General features: G+C 45.5%; 1 protein-coding gene across 2 annotated transcripts in view; it reads right to left on the bottom strand.

Annotated features, from left to right (window-relative positions):
• The window catches only part of LOC137521795 (hemicentin-1-like), an 81,500-nt gene extending 67,263 nt beyond the window's left edge, over positions 1-14,237 (bottom strand). For both annotated transcript variants that reach the window (XM_068241533.1, XM_068241534.1), the window contains exon 1: positions 14,044-14,237. In XM_068241533.1, coding sequence (XP_068097634.1) covers positions 14,044-14,098 — 55 coding nt within the window. In that variant the 5' untranslated portion in view covers positions 14,099-14,237. The remainder of the gene's footprint in view (positions 1-14,043) is intronic.
• Positions 14,238-18,159: the final 3,922 nt, after the last annotated feature.

Below are 18,159 nucleotides of genomic sequence, written 5' to 3'. Positions count from 1 at the left end.
GAAAAATACGTAATATTGGCATGAGGCCTCATGTTTGGGTTGTCTAAAAGAAGGTGCGGCTTGGCATCTCCAGGACGCTTCACTCAAATAGTAGAACAATGTCAAAAGAAAAGAAGTGCACTAGCCCTCTTGGAATGCAAAAAAACAACAACCGATAAACACTTTATTGGGATACAAACAGGAGTTGCGTCAAAAATAAATTATACATTAAAATTGCATGACATGCTTAAAGGCTGAACTGGCTGCGGGTCAACCTCCCATTCATGCCATTCATGCCATTCTCACCAAGCACACAGATGCACACTGGTGGCCAGCTGATGCAGACAGCCCTCATTAACATCTGCACAGCTCATAGATCTATAGCACAAAATATTCTCTCCTTGTGTATATTCCAATATGCGTTTCGGCCAATTGGCCTTCCTCAGGGTGCCCTTTTGTCACGGACGATTGCGGGGACGCAGGCGCGTCCTTGACGCCCGTGAAGAAAAGAACGATCGCACTCGATTCCTGCATCAAGTGCGCCTCAGATCAATAGAACCAAGATTTGACGTGTAGTATCCCTCTGCTTAAAACAGCTGGGGGATCTGTATTAGCTGAGTGAAAGCCTGGGGGGAGGTGTTAATTAGCTTGGACATATTCCCTGTGGAAGGCCCAATTTCCCTTTTGGCTCTGGGAACCAGGTGACACTTAGCTGATCTCATGGAGATGTTAATTACCCAAAGGATGCCTAGGTGCAGCCAAGCAGGCTATGAATCCACGGGAGGTCTTGACACTCTGTTCTCTGCTAAAGATCAAAGGAAAGTCAGCTGTTAGCAGCTAGAACGTCCTGAATAAACCTGAGTCTCATCCTGGCATAATCCATAACTTCCCAGATCTGTAATATTTCTGGGGTTCCTGAGATGGCAGCTTCACCAAACGTGGGGGAAGTGTAGCATGAGCCCCGGTGCTGGTTCTGAGGAAGTTTCAGAACCTTCGGAGGTAAGGACTGCCAGCTAGGCAGTTTCAAAGTGCCCTGATGATACCACAGGGGTCCCACCCCTCATGTCTGGTATCAGGGCGCTGGGTAAATCGAGACAGACCTGAAAATGTTAATAAATCTGCCCTGACCTGTACGGTTCTGTGAGATAGAGCCCATATATGGGTAGATATGATTTCTAGCCCCAGTACAAGGGGAGGGCTCATCTCATCTTTGAAGGGGGTGTATGGCTCCCCGCCCTCACTCCCTCCTACTGAAGCAGGGGCATAAGAATGGCTGAGGACCCAAACTCAGTGTCCTCCACACTGAACCATCTTGCACTCATCAGATGCCAGCTTGAGGATATGCTGGCATCCACCTGGTCTGAACTCTGAACTCTGGACTTTGAAACCAAGAACTTTATGATCCTTCCCACAATAAGGACATCTTTCCAGGAACTAAGTATTTTTCTCCCTTCTTTTATTTTTCATACTGGCTATTACTGTCTTAATAATTGTGATTTTTAATAATTGTCTGTATATATTAATTATTTATATTGCGTGAATAAACGACTTTCTCCAAGTCATTCACTTCCCGCTACCCTGCTTATCAGCACACACAGAAATGATCCCGGGTCTCTGAAGATACGCTACTGTTTGTTTGTTGTTGGCTAGACAGAATATCGTGTGTTTAACCGTTTTATTCGCAGGATTAGTCAGTCAGTTAGTGGGCCCCACGGTCCCATGATAACCGCGGTGGTGGCAGTTTACTCTGAACCAGTGGGTGAAGTGGTAATCACCCGTGTCTCACAGGCTCCCTTCTGAGTTGTCTGCGGCTAATTCTTAACGGTTCCTGCGCATTGACTGCGACCAGAGTTCGCACGATCTGTGCGCTGGCACCGTTTAGAAGGCTAAGTGCGGTCAGCCACAAGGGCTCCTGTGACAGTGTTAGGCAGCGGTTGGGACCTGTGTTGTGCTGAAAGTATCTACGATAGCGCTAGCGCTATCGAGAAACGAACTAATTCGTTGGTGTAGCTGGAAGGCAATATATTTTTTATATATACAGAGAGACTGTGTAGCCAGTACCCCTCCCCAAAAGTTTTATTTTATTTGGCATGGAAATGTCCGGGAACTACAAGAAAATGGGCCTGGCGGACCTGCAAAATCTTTGCCAAGAGAGAGGCATTGATGTCGGCCGCAAGAAACAACAGGACCTGGTAACGGAATTGTTTCAATGGGATACCCAGCAACTGCGGGAGCCGGGAGTGTCCGCTGAAGTGGATACCAGCCCATCTGACAATCGAGGGGAACCAGAGACTGAGACTCCTGACCGTACAGAGGTTGTGCATCCTGAGGGCCCTGCATCAACAGTTACGCCGGAGAATGTCAGTGTGGACCCCAATCCCAGAGTTTCTGACAGTACTCGCCCGGAACTGGCCAGTACTGGACTGTCCGTTTGTACTGATCCGCTAATGCAGCAGGCGTTACAAAAGCTGATGGACACTGACCTGGACAAGTACCTGCAGTACATGCGTGAGGAACGCCAAGCTGCAGAACGCCACGCGGAGAGGGATGCCGCTGAGCGAGAACGGGAGCGCCAACGACAGCATGAGCTAAACATGGCAAAAGTGCAACAGGCCAGCCGGAGTTCACCGCCCAGCCTCCCTGCTGAAGGAGCTGCACCACCCGTAAGTGCAAAATTTAAATTTGCTAATATTGAGAAAGACACAGACATTGACTTGTTTTTGCGGTCTTTTGAAAAAGCATGCCGTCAGTATCGTCTGTCCCAAGACCAGTGGGCCAGACATCTGACACCTTTGCTTGGAAAAAGTTTAGGGCCTGGCAGAAAAAGTCTTCTGATTCGTACCGAGATGTGGCCAGCAGCTTGCTCACCACACTCCGCCAGTGGACACTAGGCCTCACCAAAGGGTCTTATGACGTCCTGGAGGACTTGATAGTCCTCGAACAATTTCTGAACATTTGCCCTGCTGATGTACGACAGTTTGTGTTAGAACGCAGGCCGGCTTCAGCCACTGTCGCTGCAGACCTTGCTGAGACTTTTGCAACTACCCGGGTGGCTGATACCCGCAGAACTGTCCCATCCAGCTGGAGAGGAGGTCAGCCCAATACCTCGGCAGACCCTCCTGCCCCTGTGAGCCGTCCGCCACAGAGGCCACCCAGCGCAGCTGCTGCACCCAGGCCTGCAGCGCCTGGAGAGGTCACCTGTCACTACTGCCCCCAGCCCGGACACATGAAGTTCGACTGCCCGGAGCGGAGACAGACACCACCAGCACCTGGATCATCTGCATCACCTGCACCTCACCCACAGCAGAGGCAACCCGCCAGCGAACCACAGCCTGGATCATCAGATTTTGTCCTGTTTGCCCGCGGAAAGGAAATCCGCGACCGAACCGACCAGCAGCAACTTGTTAGAGTGAACGGCAAAGTTGTCACCGGATTCCGAGACACCGGAGCTGATATCACGTTAGTTCACTCACACCTTGTACCAAAGGAGAGCATCAGCTCCAGCCGATCCCTTGCCCTTACTGGAGTAGAGGGCACCCTTTTCCACATAGCCCACGCAAAAGTGAAGCTGGATTGGGGAGTGGGAGGAGTCCAAGAACGGGTTGTTGGGGTTATGAAGGATCTCCCAGTCCCTGTGTTGCTAGGGACTGATTTGGGCAAGCTTGTGTCCTACTATGAACCTGCCACGACCGCCTTGTCGCTCACGGAAGGAGACGGACTCTCCACCCACCACCAGGTACTTTATACACTTGGGGGAGCACCAGGGGGAGGTGGGTTGAATGTGCCCAGTTCAAGGGTACCAGGTTCAATAGTGCCTGCTTCAAAGGCACCTGAGTTTGATGTACAGACTGTCTGTTGTGATGATGCTGTAGCTGTACCTGAGTTTACTGTACAACCTGTCTGTAATGAAAAAATGTCTATACCTGTCAATGTCATTACTGCATGCAATGATGATTTGAGTAATGTCCGTCTGTGCCATTCTGACAGTGTACCTGTGCTAGCAGTACCGCGCAGCTGCACTGCTCAGAACCCGAGCTCAGAACAGGTGGAGAGGGTTCCGGCCTCCTCCCCCTCCTCTGACCGCAGGGATGAGACCTTTCAGCCGCTGGCCTCGTGTGACATGAGCCAGTTGGCTGAAACTGACAGCGCCATATTCTCAGCCGCACTACAAAGTGACCCAATCCTGGAGGTGCTCAGGCAGCAAGCCGCTGAGCCCCTCGCAGACGGGGCCGCTTTCAAGGTGTACTGGGAAGGTGGGAGACTGTACAGTGAGTCTGTACAGCCCCCTACAGGTAGATCCCACGCGGATACCAAGTGGCTTGTGGTCCCGAGTGCGTTCAGGGGACATGTGCTGAAATCCGCACATGGTAATCCTCTGACAGGGCACTCGGGTGTCCGCAAGACACTCGCCGGTATTCGGAACCAGTTTTATTGGCCCCGGATGAACAGGGATGTAGCAAACTACTGCAGGGCATGTGCCGTCTGTCAGGAGCTGGGAAGGTCCAGGGATTCCCACGGGGTTCCCTTAGGTCCACAGCCACTCAGCAGGGGAACCCTGCGTGGGCTGGCTGTTGACCTAACCAACCCACTGCCCGTTGTCAGCAGTCCCGGCAGACACCACGTCCGACTGCAGTGGCGCAAACGCCCTGTCCAGAACGGTCCATGTTGGGTCAACCCTGAGGGTAGCAGACCGCGACCGGTCCAGGGGAACCGAGCCACAGGCTCCAATAGGTTTTCCCGCCGTACCGGCAACTCGAGGCCCGTCAGCCAGGTTAGCGGCGCCGCCACACATCTTGCGGATGAGTGGCTAAGCCACGGACAAGGGGGAGGGCTGTCACGGACGATTGCGGGGACGCAGGCGCGTCCTGGACGCCCGTGAAGAAAAGAACGATCGCACTCGATTCCTGCATCAAGTGCGCCTCAGATCAATAGAACCAAGATTTGACGTGTAGTATCCCTCTGCTTAAAACAGCTGGGGGATCTGTCTTAGCTGAGTGAAAGCCTGGGGGGAGGTGTTAATTAGCTTGGACATATTCCCCGTGGAAGGCCCAATTTCCCTTTTGGCTCTGGGAACCAGGTGACACTTAGCTGATCTCATGGAGATGTTAATTACCCAAAGGATGCCTAGGTGCAGCCAAGCAGGCTACGAATCCACGGGGGGTCTTGACACTCTGTTCTCTGCTAAAGATCAAAGGAAAGTCAGATGTTAGCAGCTAGAACATCCTGAATAAACCTGAGTCTCATCCTGGCATAATCCATAACTTCCCAGATCTGTAATATTTCTGGGGTTCCTGAGATGGCAGCTTCACCAAACGTGGGGGAAGTGTAGCATGAGCCCCGGTGCTGGTTCTGAGGAAGTTTCAGAACCTTCGGAGGTAAGGACTGCCAGCTAGGCAGTTTCAAAGTGCCCTGATGATACCACAGGGGTCCCACCCCTCATGTCTGGTATCAGGGCGCTGGGTAAATCGAGACAGACCTGAAAATGTTAATAAATCTGCCCTGACCTGTACGGTTCTGTGAGATAGAGCCCATATATGGGTAGATATGATTTCTAGCCCCAGTACAAGGGGAGGGCTCATCTCATCTTTGAAGGGGGTGTATGGCTCCCCGCCCTCACTCCCTCCTACTGAAGCAGGGGCATAAGAATGGCTGAGGACCCAAACTCAGTGTCCTCCACACTGAACCATCTTGCACTCATCAGATGCCAGCTTGAGGATATGCTGGCATCCACCTGGTCTGAACTCTGAACTCTGGACTTTGAAACCAAGAACTTTATGATCCTTCCCACAATAAGGACATCTTTCCAGGAACTAAGTATTTTTCTCCCTTCTTTTATTTTTCATACTGGCTATTACTGTCTTAATAATTGTGATTTTTAATAATTGTCTGTATATATTAATTATTTATATTGCGTGAATAAACGACTTTCTCCAAGTCATTCACTTCCCGCTACCCTGCTTATCAGCACACACAGAAATGATCCCGGGTCTCTGAAGATACGCTACTGTTTGTTTGTTGTTGGCTAGACAGAATATCGTGTGTTTAACCGTTTTATTCGCAGGATTAGTCAGTCAGTTAGTGGGCCCCACGGTCCCATGATAACCGCGGTGGTGGCAGTTTACTCTGAACCAGTGGGTGAAGTGGTAATCACCGTGTCTCACAGGCTCCCTTCTGAGTTGTCTGCGGCTAATTCTTAACGGTTCCTGCGCATTGACTGCGACCAGAGTTCGCACGATCTGTGCGCTGGCACCGTTTAGAAGGCTAAGTGCGGTCAGCCACAAGGGCTCCTGTGACACCTTTATTAAGTTATTTTAGGAAAAGTAGGTAGTGTCTTATGTTGTGTTCTCTTAGGAAAAGTAGGTAGTGCCCTATGTTGTGTTCTTTTAGGAAAAGTAGGTAGTGCCCCATGTTGTGTTCTCTTAGGAAAAGTAGGTAGTGCCCCATGTTGTGTTCTCTTAGGAAAAGTAGGTAGTGCCCTATGTTGTGTTCTCTTAGGAAAAGTAGGTAGTGCCCTATGTTGTGTTCTCTTAGGAAAAGTAGGTAGTGCCCTATGTTATGTTCTTATAGGAAAAGTAGATAGTGCCCTATGTTGTGTTCTCTTAGGAAAAGTAGGTAGTGCCCCATGTTGCACTCTCTTAGGAAAAGTAGGTAGTGCCCCATGTTGTGTTGTTTTAGGAAAAGTAGGTAATGCCCTATGTTGCGCTCTCTTAGGAAAAGTAGGTAGTGCCCCATGTTGTACTCTCTTAGGAAAAGTAGGTAATGCCCTATGTTGCGCTCTCTTAGGAAAAGTAGGTAGTGCCCCATGTTGTACTCTCTTAGGAAAAGTAGGTAGTGCCCTATGTTGTGTTCTCTTAGGAAAAGTAGGTAGTGCCCTATGTTGTGTTCTTTTAGGAAAGGTAGGTAATGCCCCATGTTGTGTTCTCTTACGAAAAGTAGGTAGTGCCCTATGCTGTGTTATTTTAGGAAAAGTAGGTAATGCCCCATGTTGTGTTCTCTTATGAAAAGTAGGCAGAGTCCCATGTTGTGTTCTTTTAGGAAAAATAAGTAGTGCTGTAAAGTATGTACTTTTAGGAAAAGTAGGTAGTGCCCCATGTCGCACTCTCTTAGGAAAAGTAGGTAGTGCCCCTTGTTATGTTCTTATAGGAAGTGTAGGCAGTCCTATATATGGTGAACATTTTGGAAATCATAAAGTCCTTTGTTTAATATCTAATGTATCCACTGGAGGAAGTTCTCATGGAAGACTATGTCTATGCCACACTGAAGAACCATTTCCACCGGAGGTGTAATTACAAATCATGGGGCCCACCAGCAAAACTTTTATAGGGCCCCCTTAATGTTTACAACCCTTCCCTTGCCTCCCCTTGATGACCCTCACAGCCTTGGGGCCCATCTCACAAGGGTCATAAAAAAAAAGTCTGACCATAACATGTAGCCACAAAAACACCTGATCTTGAGTATCAGAGAAAGGGAAGGTTGGGGTCCCCACACCTCTGCTCCCCTCTTATTACTCCCCTGATTTTTTTCTGTTGAAAGAAGAGTAACATTTTCTTCCATGACATTAGAGAAAGGGAGACCTGTAGAGACTACTCCTAAATAGAACTTTCCTGGAGTCCCTGATTCTCATTTTCATTTTAAGGGTTAAAAACCTAGGTTTGGAGTTTCAGCCAGACCCAGACATAATATCACAATGGCATTCATAAACAGCTGTGGATTCAGATTTCACAGTGAAAAATGATGAACTATTGAAATGCCAACAGCTATCCTGTCCTTATAAGCGTTTTCACAGTCACACAGAGCTTTTATGGATTCTAATTAGTTTTCTGGAGAGTTGCTCTGACTGCAAAGATAAAACCCTATTTATCCTTGCCATGCTTAAAAAAAAAATCAATAAAAAGTAGCACATGCAATTCCTAAATTGGAATAGTACTATACTGTAGGCCCATCCCGTCTCTGACTTGGTCAGAACGATTTTCTTCTAGCTGATGCTCCAAACCTCTCATCATAGCTCTGTGAGCATTATCTAGAATGATCTAGAACCTAGGTTCCTAGCATGTGGTGTGCATACACCTGGGATACTTCTGGATTTCCCTAAATTTACAGATATTCTACTACATTCAAAGAGTAAAATGTTGGTAATATTTACCAATATTTTACTATGACTTAACCTCTCCCTACTCTCACACAGAACCATTACTATGGTGTGGCTAACCCTAACCACCCCCCTTGGTGGGTGCCTAACCTTAACCCCCTCCCGTGGACAACTAACCTTAAATCCCCCCCTCCCTCCCCCCGGTAAGTGCCTAACACTTAGCCTCCCACCCCGAGGTGCCTAAAACCCTTACCCCCTCCCCCCCCCCCCCACACACACACACACCAGGTGGGCGCCTAACATTAATCCCCCGGTTCGGGAAACTAACATTAATCCCACACACATCAATTTAAAAACACCCTACTTGAACCTTAACCTCTGATATCTTGTTTAAAAGGGTTCTCTTTTAAACAAGACGCATCTTGCACCTTTTTAACTGCTCCTATGATAGGTCCACAGGGTATTTGGGTTTGACATATTTAATTGACCACTTTGCTTTCCTGGGTTTTTCCCCCTCAAAATTCTTGTTTCTACAGTAAATATCTACCAACATCTTCATAGAAAGCCAGCAGGCTTTTCTGAGCAAGGTGGGGTAGTGGGGGTAGCAGGGTGGTGTAGTGGGGGTAGCACTGGGGTGTAGTGGGGTAGCAGGGTGGTGTAGTGGGGGTAGCAGGGTGGTGTAGTGGGGTAGCACGGTGGTGTAGTGGGGTAGCACGGTGGTGTAGTGGGGGTAGCAGGGTGGTGTAGTGGGGGTAGCACGGTGGTGTAGTGGGGGTAGCAGGGTGGTGTAGTGGGGTAGCAGGGTGGTGTAGTGGGGGTAGCAGGGTGGTGTAGTGGGGTAGCAGGGTGGTGTAGTGGGGGTAGCAGGGTGGTGTAGTGGGGTAGCAGGGTGGTGTAGCGGGGTAGCAAGGTGGTGTAGTGAGGGTAGCAGGGTGGTGTAGTGGGGGTAGCAGGGTGGTGTAGTGGGGTAGCAGGGTGGTGTAGTGGGGGTAGCAGGGTGGTGTAGTGGGGTAGCAGGGTGGTGTAGTGGGGGTAGCAGGGTGGTGTAGTGGGGTAGCAGGGTGGTGTAGTGGGGTAGCAAGGTGGTGTAGTGAGGGTAGCAGGGTGGTGTAGTGGGGGTAGCAGGGTGGTGTAGTGGGGGTAGCAGGGGGGTAGCAGGGTGGTGTAGTGGGGGTAGCAGGGTGGTGTAGTGGGGGTAGCAGGGTGGTGTAGTGGGGGTAGCAGGGTGGTGTAGTGGGGGTAGCAGGGTGGTGTAGTGGTCATTTCTCTCACCTTGTTTGATCCCAGCCAGAACACCATCTGTTCAGAGTTTATATGTTCTCCCCGTGTCTGCATGGGTTTCCTCCGGGCCCTCCGGTCTCCCCCCCACATCCCAAAAACATACAGATAAGTTAATTGGCTTCTCCCTAAATTGTCCCCAGACATGCACTACATGATACATATTATATAGACATATGACTGTGGCAGGGATTAGATTGTGAGCCCCTTCGAGGGACAGTTAAGCAAAAAGACAATATACTCTGAGCAAACTTTTTTTTCAATTTCGACAGGCTCGTTTGTAATCTCATGAAATTATGAATGGATAAAGCAAAGTTCATTCACTTTCAAAATCAAAATTATGTTTAATAGTCGTTGCAAAATTTTGCACAAAATTTTGCATAAGTTTCCCACTCCTTAGGTAAGTATGTAACTTTTTCTCTTTTGAGTGCTCACAGGTTGGCTTCAAGTCACCAGTTTATTTCCATTTCTGGTTTGCTTTAATAATGTATTTCACAGTATCCATGTTACCCCTTCGTTAGTAGCTGCCCTCCCGTGGTAAATGTTCGGCCGCCTAGTTTCCCCTCGCAGCCCTCGTTGTATCCTTTACAGCTGTGAAACGATGGCATACTGTACTACCTTCAGATTTATATTTCTTAATGTTTTGTTCTTATTATTTATTGATTTTTAACCTTAAAACTGAGCCACACAGGTTTTATTTTTCAGTCTTTTACACTTGTTGTCCGCAGGCTTGTTTAGTCTGTTAGGTTTATAAAGTTTATTTAAAAAAAAGTGATCTTTTATGTTCTGTATCTTCTCGTTGATGAAAAACTTTCCTCTAGTCTGTGTTGATTTTTGGCTGTGATAAGGGCTAAACCATTCTGTTACAAATTCAGCAGTTCTGTCTTTTCTGCTCTTGCACATTATTATAGCTTTTTTATGATCTTTGTTCCCAGATTATTTTTGTGAATTGGCTCTCAAGGATACCTGTAACCACCAGGGAAGAAAAAGTTAGATACTCACATGGGCGGCGCCACACTGGGACACTAACACCCCCCCCCCCCCACCCCCTCTACTGAGTAACATACAGTTAACTGTAAACAGTTAACCGTTTCCAGGCTCCAGTGGCGTACAGTGAATGGGATGGGGTCTGTAAAAAACTCTCCATGTCAGCCTGAGTCTATGTATGCGTTAAGTAAACGAAGGGTCTTATCTATTTTCCATAAGTATCTCACAATCCTTGCAAGAGCCCTTGCAATAAATGTATTTGGTTCATACTTATATTTGAAAAATAAATCTTTCTACCTCCTTCTGACTGTGTGTTTTAACATTGTCTTTCAACGGGAATAGTCTCAAGAAGGCTTACAAGCTGAAAGCTTACTGTTTTAAATTAGCTTTTAATTCTCTTTTAAATTAGCCAATACACTAGAACTTAGTCTCTGGCAATGCTTAGCTACAAACATAAGGAATTACACACACAGTGTTTCTCTCCTTCCCCTTGCTTGCAGCGTCGTTAAACAAAGGCTGGCAGCTGGAATGATTTATCTGTGATCTACCCACACAGGAGCAGCTTGCTAACAAGTAAAGATGAAAGCATGCCAGCAAACTAGCCAAGTAGCCAAGTTTATCACCTGAGGTTGGCAAAAATCTAAAGCTCGCCATGCAAAACATTGATTTTGATCACCGAAATGGGCCCCACCAGCCATCCATCATGCCCCCCCAAAAAAATTTGAAGCTGGAGCCGCCACTGGATACTCACCTAAGAGGAGAAATGGCTCTGGATCCTGTAGAGTACAGGTGTCAAACACAAGGCCCATGGACCGAATGCGGCCCTCCTTGCCATTCTATGTGGCCCTTGGGAGCTTCAAATGTCCATTATTGTAAGCAGTAAAAGAGCAACAGTACCCTGTTTCCCATCCAGGGTAGCAGGAAATTTGGGCACCAGTGGTTAATGAATGATTTGGGCTCTCCAAGTCTCCATAGGCGCTACTGTAAATATATTATCATAAGGTGTCCAAAGCAGAAATTTGGTTACCCGATAAATATCATTTTCAACATTATTAGTTTAAAGTTTTTGAAATATGTTATCATTTTGAAACTTTCTATGTACAAGTTTTTTAAGTCATCAAATATTTTATTGTTTGTACTAGTAGACCTAAGCCCGTAAAAAACAGCCTCTAGGTCTCTGTCCCGCTTCTGTCACCGCGGCATGTCAGTGCGCATGCATGCGCACCCGTCCGACAGCGCACACACCCGCCCGGCTCCCTGGCCCCGTCCTCCTGTCCCAATGGCTGTCCGTGCGGCACATGCGCAGTAGCGCAAATGCACGGACAAAGGGACACAGAGACAGAAGTGTACGCAGGGACAGTTAGGTTTTATTGTATAGGATGTACAAATTTTACGTTTGTAAGGGTATTTGTGCAGGGGGAACAGTTAGGGTTAAGCGTCAGGAAGGGTGTTTGTGCAGATGAGGGGGGTTGTGATTAGGGTTAGGCACCAAATATCAATAAAGATACCAGACTATTTCACATCGTAGGCAAAAAGAGAAGTAACACATTTGGGGTGACATACAAATTCAAAGCTATTTTGACTCCCTCAGTATAACAAATAGGAAGGAGTTAAACACTTTTGAAAAACAAATCTCAAAACTTTACCAATTATCAGGAGAACTCTGATAAACCTCAATGTGTCCAAAAATTGGAAAATGATCTAGGCCCCATAACAAAGGAACACCACTGGAACACCATGTTTCCAAATATCTGGGTGACGGATAACAGCCTTCTCCAACTTGTCCAGTTCAAATTGATATCTAGGTGGCATTGGCGCTGGCGACGAGCATGAATTTCGCATAATCGCAATTTCTTATTGTAATTTGCAATTAGGATGTAAAACCCTAATGCAAAATTTCAGGAAAAATCATAATTTATTTCATTTCTAAACGTAATCTGGGACCATCATTTTGCAATTTCAATTAATTTTTGTGTAATTTTGTGCCAACTTTAGCGGTGAATAGGAAAGCCGCCATACATGCTATTATCACCAAATTGCTACATATGTTAAGGAGATGTAGCAATTTTGGTGGCAATAGTATGTATGGGGCTGTGCTATTAACCACTAACATTGGCACGAAATGATGCAAAAATTACGCAAAATTCGGAATGGATTACACAAAATCAATTGACTGTCCAAATCAAAATTACGTATAGCGGTAACTGCAAAAATGTACACAAGATTTCACATAATAATCGTAATTAGCATATTACGATCATCACTAATTTGTGCCCATCCAAGCTAAGCAAAATAAACAACCGACTCCTACAGAATGGCTGGAGGTGCTCCTCACAGTTTGGTACTCCAATGCCACATATGGTGGAACTGTGCTAAAACGTAGCATAACGTATTTTTTGGAACAAAGAAATTGAAACAATTTTTTAGAATAACACTAGATTAGTAGATAACAAAGCTCGACCAACTATATTAGGCATCTGTAAAGGTGCACATACACGGTACAATACAAACGTTACATTTTCCTGTTTATTCAACCAAAACAATCTAATCGAATGAAAGTTTAAAAGGATCTTTTTTTAATCAAGAAAAAAGAATCGATTATCCAATTTTTTTCAATAAAAATCTGATCGGATATGTTGTAAAAATCTTTATATTCGATCTATTGGAATAATCAAACAAAATTATCTAATTGGAAAAAATGGTACCATGTGTGGGCACCATAAGGGCAAGTTGCCAATACCAAAAGAAAGATACTACCCTTATATCCTTGAAAATAAGTCGACCTTGCATATAAGTCAATCCCAATATTTTACACTCCTTAAACTGAAATATTTTATTGACTCAAGTATAAGTCTACCCAGCAAAGTTAACAGCTGCACTCGGGGATCGGGAGGGGTTAATGATTGCACTGCATAGGGATGATATGATGAGAATGAAACTATACGCAGTTTGGACGATTTTGCCTCTTTTAAACTTGCAGTTTTTCTGTTCTTTCTTCGTACTTTTGCTTTGCCCTATTATTTAACACAGGAATTATTGGATTAAATGCAATACAATCAAACAATTATGTTAACAACAAACCCCCCCAAACCAGGACAATATTCAACAGCACAGAAATGTGTATTGGTCTTCAAACATGCACAACACACAATGCAGTGCCTCAACATTGTGACCAAAAAACACTTCTGAGCGTTTCTCTCTCTGCCTAAGGTCCAATTACAGGTGAAACTCGAAAAATTAGAATATCGAGCAAATGTCCCTTTATTTCAGTAATTCAAAAGATGAAACTAATATATGAAATAGGAACCCTTTGCAGGTGTTTTGGATGAATTAACTGATTAGAGTCTGACGCTTTGAGCCTAGAATATTGAACATTTTCACAAAATTCTAATGGTCTGGGATTTGAGGTTCTCATAAGCTGTAAGCCATAATCATCAAAAACAAATAAATGCTTGAAATATCTCGCTTTGCATGTAATGAGTCTATTTCATATACGGTATTAGTTTCACCTTGTAAGTTGAATTACTGAAATAAAGGGACGATATTCTAATTTTTTGACTCTCACCTGTATTACTGTGTAGTGAGAAAGGTGACAATGGGGACCTCGCCATGGCCACGGCAATGCTCCCAACAACTCTGCCCACCATCCATGGAGGAAGCAGTGCTTGTGGTTACCACCATTCTCTGTAGAGAGCAGTTAGATTACTCACTGTATTGAATTAGGAGGTAGAAGGCACACATCACTCTAATCCAGGATCTGTCCATGTTCGGCAGATGATCTCAGGTCCAGCCTGGATCCGTTCACAGATGAAGAAGCACCACCAATGACTGCATAACCTGGATAACGGCACCAAATTTACAACTCAACCGGAAGAGGTGTAATCTGAGGTGTAGCCCAGAAACTAAACAAATACACCTCTTTTCTTAATTTATAAGGCTGGACGCTTTTTTATGGTCCAAAGTTCACACCGGCATTTTATAGGGCAACTAAACAAATGGAAACAGGCTGATTTATCCTGATGGCTGTTTAACAGTTCTCATAAATTCATGTATCATGTGTCCAGCGTCAGCATCACGTGTAGCAGAAACTCATCAGAGCTGGATTTTTTGTAGCATTGGTAAAGGACGAGGGAGAGGGGGCCGAGGTTGCTGCCGGGGTTCCAATGAGGAAACAGCAAGAAATAAATTCATCTGGGCTCAACTTACATGAAGCCGGTGGATTCCCATAACATCTCCGATGAAGCGGAGAGTGCTGGTAGACGCATCAGGGCTTTGGCAAAGTCAATGGCATTCTGGGACCCCTACACTTATGCATCCTAAACCAACACCGGGCACATCCGCAATGGCACAAGTATCTGACTAGATATAAATCCTGAAAGGGAAACTACCTAAGGTGCCCATACATAGTACAATTTCAAATTTTTTTTCTGATTAGATAATTTCATTTGATTATTCCGTTAGATCGAATATAAAGATTTTTCCAACATGTCTGAACTGATTTTTATAGAAAAAACGTGATAATCATTTGTTTTTCTTAATCGAAAAAAAGATTCTTTTCACCTTTTGATTCGATTGTTTTGGTAAGAAAAAAAAAATTGGAAAATCAAATGTTTTTATTGTACCGTGTATGGGTTCCATAAGGCTGCCAACTGGGCCAGAAACCTGAAACCTTATGGGCTGCAGTTTACAGCGAGGGTGGTAACACTGTACAAGAGGGATGGTCGGAAATGCCTATTTTCATTTACACGAAAAATTTGATTTTCGACAATTTTTACTAATTTTCAGTTTTTTCGAATTCTATTTTTCAGTTTCTGATTTTCAAATTTTTTCCAATTACCGAGCAATATTTTATCTGTCATTGTTTACATCAGAAAAGGCAAAAAGTGACAAAAAAAAAAAAATCAGAAAAATCATTTGGTTGATATGTCTAAAATGACCGCATTCTCTTATTGGTCCAATGCTTCTGAGTTCTGTGATTGGACTAAAACTACTGAGTTGCGGTAAATTGGATTCCCGCGGTATTCCGTTTGCCGATTTCCAATAAGAAATGCAGATTTTCGATCGGAAATGAGGAAATTTCAATTGCGTGGCATTCTAATGAGCTTCACTACTGTACAAACCCCTCATTGTTTACTATCTTAAATAAACTGTGCAAACTTTCCTATGCACCCACCTGGTATTGACAGGAGCCTATAGGCACAGATCCTGGCACCTTAAGGGGCCCATACACCTAACGATATTCCCGCCGATATACAGCCGATCCGATCACAGTGATCGAATCGGCTGTGAAATCGCCGCGCACACCGCTGACAGAATGATCGACTTCCGTCCGAAATCGATCATTCCCGTCGATTCCCGTTGATCCGTCCGTGCGGAATATTTTTCTCGATCACCGGCGGGTCGGGAGTGCATCGATAGCGGCGTTCGAATGCCGGACGACCGACGCAATACAGCGGGTATACATTACCTGCTCCGGCCGGCGCGAGTCCCCTGGTCTCTGCTGTCTTCTTCTCCGCTCCGGACCGTTCCTGTAGCTACACAGAACTTCCTGTCCCGGCAGGAAGTTTAAACAGTAGAGCGCCCTCTACTGTTTAAACTTCCCCTGGAAAGGAGGTTCAGTAGCTGCAGGAATGGTCCGGTACCCAGCACGGAAAGAAGACAGCGGTGACTTGCGCCGGCCGGAACAGGTAATTTATGCAGGGGTGGGGGGCGGCAGCATCGGCAGCTCCACAGATTGTGATCGATTCCAGGCTGAAATCGATTCACAATCTGTTTGCAGTAAAGGTGGCCATACGATCCATCTCTTATCAGATTCGATCAAAGAGGGATCTATCTGGTGGTCGAATCTGATAGCAAATCGACCAGTGTATGGCCACCTTTAGACTTCCACGAACCTACAAATTTCCGCCGAACAGCACAGCAAGTGTGCTGGCTGTCCCAGCAGTCTCTTCTCCCTTACTTATCTTGCCTGTCATAGGTAGCTACAGGTGCCCCTTAGTATTAGGTAGCCAGAGCTATCCTCAGTATTAGTTAGCTAGAGGTGCCCTGGAAGGGATATTTGGTTAGTGGAATGCCGAGAGCAGGGTAGCCTCTCATTTACTCTCTGCTCGGTGCTCTGCATAGGTAAGGTGATAGGGAGGCACTCAGGCAAGGGAGTGAGCCTCCTCTCCATCATTGGGCGCCTGTAGGCACATGTCTACAGTGCCTTATGTTAAATCTTGCCTTGGCGCTGACATTTTCTGCAACACTTTACAGAGTACCGTATGTAGTCTTGCCACTAACTTTCCCTCATGGGGGCTCACAATCTAATCATTACCATAACCCAGTGCCAATTTAGGGGTAAACCAATAATCTTACCTCTTGCTGGTTAGTCTGTACCTCTCGGTTTACAAGCCCTACTCCATAGAGCCAAATGAATCCATGCCATGCACTGATGAGGATCAAACAATCCGAAACAGTCTGTATGCATGTTGGATTATTATGGCTCTGTACAATTTAACAAGCTGACACATCATTGCATTCCAGCGGTTCTGGAGGTGTGTTTAGCTTCTAAGGGTACAATGGTTAATTTGCATATATTCAGCAGTGGTGCTCTGGGAGACATCTCGAGCTCACTCCAACCTGAATTATCGCAAATTCTTTCTGTTTTAGGAAAGCAAATTTTTGTTTTTCTTAACATCTTAGTAAGGGGGCTTTTAGGACCATTGTAGTCCCTTACACACTCCAATGAGTTCTGGGTCACCATGAACTTGCTGGTTAGTCTGTACCTCTCGGTTTACAAGCCCTACTCCATAGAGCCAAATGAATCCATGCCATGCACTGATGAGGATCAAACAATCCGAAACAGTCTGTATGCATGTTGGATTATTATGGCTCTGTACAATTTAACAAGCTGACACATCATTGCATTCCAGCGGTTCTGGAGGTGTGTTTAGCTTCTAAGGGTACAATGGTTAATTTGCATATATTCAGCAGTGGTGGTCTGGGAGACATCTCGAGCTCACTCCAACCTGAATTATCGCAAATTCTTTCTGTTTTAGGAAAGCAAATTTTTGTTATTCTTTTGGGATGTGAGAGGAAACTGAAGTTCCCGGAGGAAACCCACACAGACACGTGCAGAACATAAAAACTCTGTGCAGATAGTGGACTGGCTGGGATTTCGAACCAGGGACCTAGCTCTACAAAATGAGGGTGCTATCCACTACACCACTCTATGAAATGGTGATGGGTCAATCCAACAAGCAATACTGTAGAGGAAAACTGACATGTTTTGTGGTTGAACACCACTTCCTCAGAGGACTGATTAACCACTTAAAGTGAACCTCCAGACTAAAAATCTACTCAGTAGAACTGAAAAGGCTTGGTGTTTCTTTAACAGTTTCACAGCATCAGAACATTGTTTTTCTTATAGAGTCTCATTTTTAGCTGCATTTCTAGCTAAGCTCCGCCCCATCAAAGAAAACTGCCCGGGCTTTTTCCCCTGATGCTGTGCAAAGCATAATGGTATTTCCTATGCTCCTATATTCCTACACTGCTACTGCCTACTGAGTGCGCTCTAGTGGCTGCCTCGCAAGCGCTTTGAGTCCGACAGGAGAAAAGCGCTATACAAAAAAAGGTATTATTATTAAAGCAGTAGGATCAGCCATACTATTCCAGGGAAAAAAACACATATGTAAGTAGATAAATACTTGATCTACTTACATAACACATGTATTGTACTGTCCACGTTTTGATTTCAGTGAATTTTATATAGTAAATGACGAGATTGAATTCTGTTCCTGGTGGGGCCATGTCTTTTGCCCACAGTAAAGGCTAACTCGTGATGT

The sequence above is a fragment of the Hyperolius riggenbachi genome, chromosome 6 (genome assembly GCF_040937935.1).
Source record: "Hyperolius riggenbachi isolate aHypRig1 chromosome 6, aHypRig1.pri, whole genome shotgun sequence".
Lineage (NCBI taxonomy): Eukaryota > Metazoa > Chordata > Amphibia > Anura > Hyperoliidae > Hyperolius > Hyperolius riggenbachi.
This window is presented reverse-complemented; position numbering and strand designations above follow the sequence as displayed.